The sequence below is a fragment of the Aureobasidium subglaciale genome (genome assembly GCF_000721755.1).
Source record: "Aureobasidium subglaciale EXF-2481 unplaced genomic scaffold scaffold_62, whole genome shotgun sequence".
In the NCBI taxonomy this organism is placed as follows: Eukaryota; Fungi; Ascomycota; class Dothideomycetes; order Dothideales; family Saccotheciaceae; genus Aureobasidium; species Aureobasidium subglaciale.
In genome coordinates, this window is record NW_013566933.1 from 1 (window position 1) to 3,756 (window position 3,756).

At 52.8% G+C, this 3,756-nt stretch overlaps 3 protein-coding genes across 3 annotated transcripts; all 3 read left to right on the forward strand.

Annotated features, from left to right (window-relative positions):
• Positions 1 to 777: 777 nt before the first annotated feature.
• AUEXF2481DRAFT_632421 (uncharacterized protein) lies at positions 778 to 1,313 on the forward strand (the record flags this gene model as incomplete). The annotated part of the gene is made up of 1 exon (XM_013483176.1): positions 778 to 1,313. A coding segment is annotated over exon 1 (203 nt), but the record flags the coding sequence as incomplete, so codon positions are not given.
• AUEXF2481DRAFT_48989 (uncharacterized protein) lies at positions 871 to 1,026 on the forward strand (the record flags this gene model as incomplete). The annotated part of the gene is made up of 1 exon (XM_013483177.1): positions 871 to 1,026. A coding segment is annotated over one exon (156 nt), but the record flags the coding sequence as incomplete, so codon positions are not given.
• A 517-nt stretch (positions 1,314 to 1,830) lies between the features above and the next one.
• Positions 1,831 to 3,120, forward strand: AUEXF2481DRAFT_9693 (uncharacterized protein; the record flags this gene model as incomplete). Its single annotated transcript, XM_013483178.1, has 6 exons — positions 1,831 to 1,860; positions 1,918 to 2,025; positions 2,113 to 2,380; positions 2,443 to 2,503; positions 2,595 to 2,821; positions 2,912 to 3,120. 6 exons carry the CDS (start codon positions 1,831 to 1,833, stop codon positions 3,118 to 3,120), a joined length of 903 nt encoding a protein of 300 aa, XP_013338632.1.
• Between the last annotated feature and the right edge of the window lie 636 nt (positions 3,121 to 3,756).

A 3,756-nucleotide genomic window follows, 5' to 3' on the forward strand; every position in this document is an offset into this window, starting at 1 on the left:
GTCCTCACCGCACTAGACGAGGCAGAGACCGCCGCCAGCAACCTAAAGCCGGTCGACAAGGCGCCGGACGCTCTCGAAAAGGACCGGGAAGCAAAGCTGGAGTTCTAGTAAGGTCTTGTTAAGTCGAGCACCCCTTTGCCGACCTTCGAGGAAGCTTGCGTATACCTTAAGCTGTCAAAGGAGACCCTCCCCGAGATAGATCCGACCCTCTATAGAACCGATCGCCTAGCCTTCTTGGCCGCATTAAGACCTTACGTAGAGCTACAGTTTACTAAGGAGCTTCGACTTAAGTCGCACTAGGTCACCGGTGTCGCTATGCTGCGTATGATAGAGAGGTCGGCACTCTATACCGCCATCCTCGCTAACGAGATGGGCCTCGGCAAGACCATCTCTNTCTACAGCACCATTGTCGCCGGCGCCCGCTATGCCGAGCGAAATGAGCGCTCCAGCATCCTCAATGGAATGGAGTACAAGCCTACACTCATCATCGCACCCTCCGGGGCCCTTCTTCCTTAGAAGGGTGATGCGCTGAAGTACTTCTCGGAAGAATTGTTCGTCNACTACTTCTTTGACACCCCTTCTACGGCAGCCGAGTACGAGCGGCTACGAACGATCGGCAGCAAGATCGAAGACTTAAAGGAACACGTCGCCTCCCTCGACCCCTACGACCCTTCCACCGAGCGCCATGTCTACATCACAACTGTCGGGACCTAGGCGTACCGGAGCGTAAAGCAGAAGGAGGGCGTTAAGCGTGTGAATAGGGCTAACGGAGGGGCTAAAAACGTCGACGCTTACCGCGAGGATGCAGACGACGAGGTGATGGAGACTATAAACGAGAATGATGCAGCCGACTAGGAACACCATTGTCAGGGCAAGTTCGGCAGAGTCGTAGTTGACGAGGCACATTGTATTAAGGGTACTCGTACTAAGGCGCATAAGGCCGTGGTGGAGACCAACGCTGATGCGGTGATCCTCCTGACTGGCACACCAATCTCGAACCGACTATTACAGTTCTCGGGCCTCCTAAGTGTCATCGTCAGACCCGACATNGACCTCGACCATCACGACGACCTCGCTGGCGACGACGATCCGNATGATTACGTCCAGTCGATGAGTGACATAACAGATGCCTTTAAGGGCATGACTGTCGAGCAAAAGTTATCCTCGGACAACTTTTCTAAGTTCTTTAAAGTCCTGAACCCCGAGAGATTCGCCTATCTCGCCAGGCAGGCAGAGAGCTCGGGTGCTTATNACAACGCCGGCGTCGGTGCCGCGATCATCCCACCTATATTCTACCTATACCTAATCGCCCGCGCTTAGGGTTCGTTTACCTAAGTTGGACCCCACCAGATCTNATGCGCCGAAATCCCCCCTGCCCGGGTGAAGGTTATAGAGTTGAAACTTCAATACTTACAGCGCATCAAGTACCGCGAGATTCATCTCGAAGAGGCCACTAAGGCGGCCGCCGCTGCTGTAGAGGGAGCGGATGAAGACGCCGCCACCAACNGTTTCGGCAACACGGCCTCAGTCCGACGTCTGACTATGGCCTCATAGAACTCCCTCCTCGACACTTTCTACACGAAGGGTTATGCCGCGTTAAAGATCTTCGCCCAAACCCTCGGCAGTGGCAAAGGCACGAAGAAGCTGCCGGATCGTGTGAGCGAGTATTACCACCGTGTGACTCGCCCCGAACCATNGCTGCCATCCTACAGCGCTTTCCGCGCACTCGACGTGGCGTATCAATGCTCACAGTCATCCAAGAAGAAGTTCGTCGCCGGATGCCTACAGGAGTGGGTACTTCGTAAGGACAGAAAGGTGGTCCTCTTTACCATGTGGCCTCAAAACACATTCGACATCGAGGTGCTCCTCTACACAATGGGCATTCCTTTCGTCTCCATCAAGTCACTTATACACTAGACCGCGAAGCAGCGTAAGGATGCTACGACTAAGTTCGCCGACAAGAAGAATCCTATTCGTGTCCTGGTCAGCAGTATCCCCGTCGCCGGTCAAGCCTTCAACTTCCAGGTGGCGTCTCGCATGATCATCATCGACTTCCCGACCTCTGCCGCCGCTCTGCTCTAGGTAATGTCAAGAATCCTACGCATCGGCTAGGAAGAGGAAGCACTTATCCTCATCCTCCTTGCACATAACACCTTCGACCAGGTCATCGCAGCTAGGACCGAGGTAAAGCAACTCCCGATTATTGCCGGAGCCGCTCGCCTTGTCGCCGAGCAGCATAAGGTTAAACAGCTGATGCGTGACGAGGAAATTCCGGAGAAGGACTGGCAGCTCAAGTACCCATCCTACAAATCCCAGGTCATACACGAAAAGGCTGCCCGCATATACAGAATGCTCATCGGCTCGCGTGCCGACCACCTAAGTTAGGACAACTTTAACGTCGACCTGGTAGATTTCCTACCCGGCGGCTAATTCGAGAACCAGAAGGCTTAGAAGGAGCAATGTGTAGCCAACTGGACCAAGGATCTCGCCGCCGCGAATGCCCGTAAGTCGGCTAGTAAGGCAGAGGCCATAAGGGTCGTCGTAGAGACATCCGGCTTATCCGCCTCCGACCTTAGACTGCTCCTTCTTTACAGGGACTCTATGCTCGCCGCACTTAAGGCCGGCACCATCGGCACTCCGATCGCTACGACCGCGAGCGTTAAGAAGAAGGTACCATTCCGGGTTAACCTAAGCGCCAGAAAGGCGGCCGACTCCTCGCCCGTCTCTACGCCATCCACCCCTACACCCGGCCAAGCAGGCGTCGAAGCTGAAAAAGTTGTCCACCGACAACTTTTCCTTCAATCCTCTCCTCAAACCCCTGGTATGACGGTAGGCGAACAGTCTGTCATAGACACGTCAGAATACGGCGTTGGCTCTACCCTACCCATCGGCCCCTAAGAGGATGACGAAGAGCTCGTCCCGGAGCCGCACATCGCGGACGCTGAAGTCGACATGATGGACGTTGTCGGAGATGAGCCCACCCAGCAGGCTCCCATCCCCAAGAAGAGAAAGCGCGCAGAGAAGGAGAAGACCCTCCCAGACCCCGGCCCCAAGAGACAGCGCAAGGAGAAGGAGAAGCCGACCCTAGGTACCACTAAGAAGAGAAGCCTCCGTTCCTAGAAGAAGAAGGGTCAGGCTAAAAGTGAGAATGATGATAAATACCAGCCTTGATAGGAGCTAATGTAGAGGGGAGGATATGCAATAGAGTTAAAGGGGCAATATGCAATGGAGTTAAAGGGGCAATATAGCCTCACTACGAATAGGCAAGGATGAAGTTAATCACCTGGTCGGCGGAAAGTACACTTGCTCCTTAAGTAGATGAGTTTTTCTGCCGGGTGGTTTATAGCCTTCAGTAGTCGTAGTTATCAGTCGATAATTATTTATGCATAATGCAGTAGTTGTTGTTATGATGAGTATTAGGTCCCTCGTAGCAAGGGAAGATGCTTAAACGTGAGAGAGAGATATGAATGTGTTCGGGTTTTCGGGACACTGCTTGGATTCTTGCTTAAGATATTTAATTAAGGACAGGCAGTTATTGTCGAGGTTGATTTGAATCTGGCTCTTATATAATAACAGATAGGTTCCTACAAAAGGTGTAATAACAGATAGGTTCCCACAAAAGGTGTAATAACAGATAGGTTCCCACAAAAGGTTGTCTACGGACAAGCTTCTGTAAAGCGACGATGTAGAAAGCGAAGAGAAGAAGATTGATGCATGATCAAACGTCGCTCACGTCGCCCACAAGCCCAGGTTCCT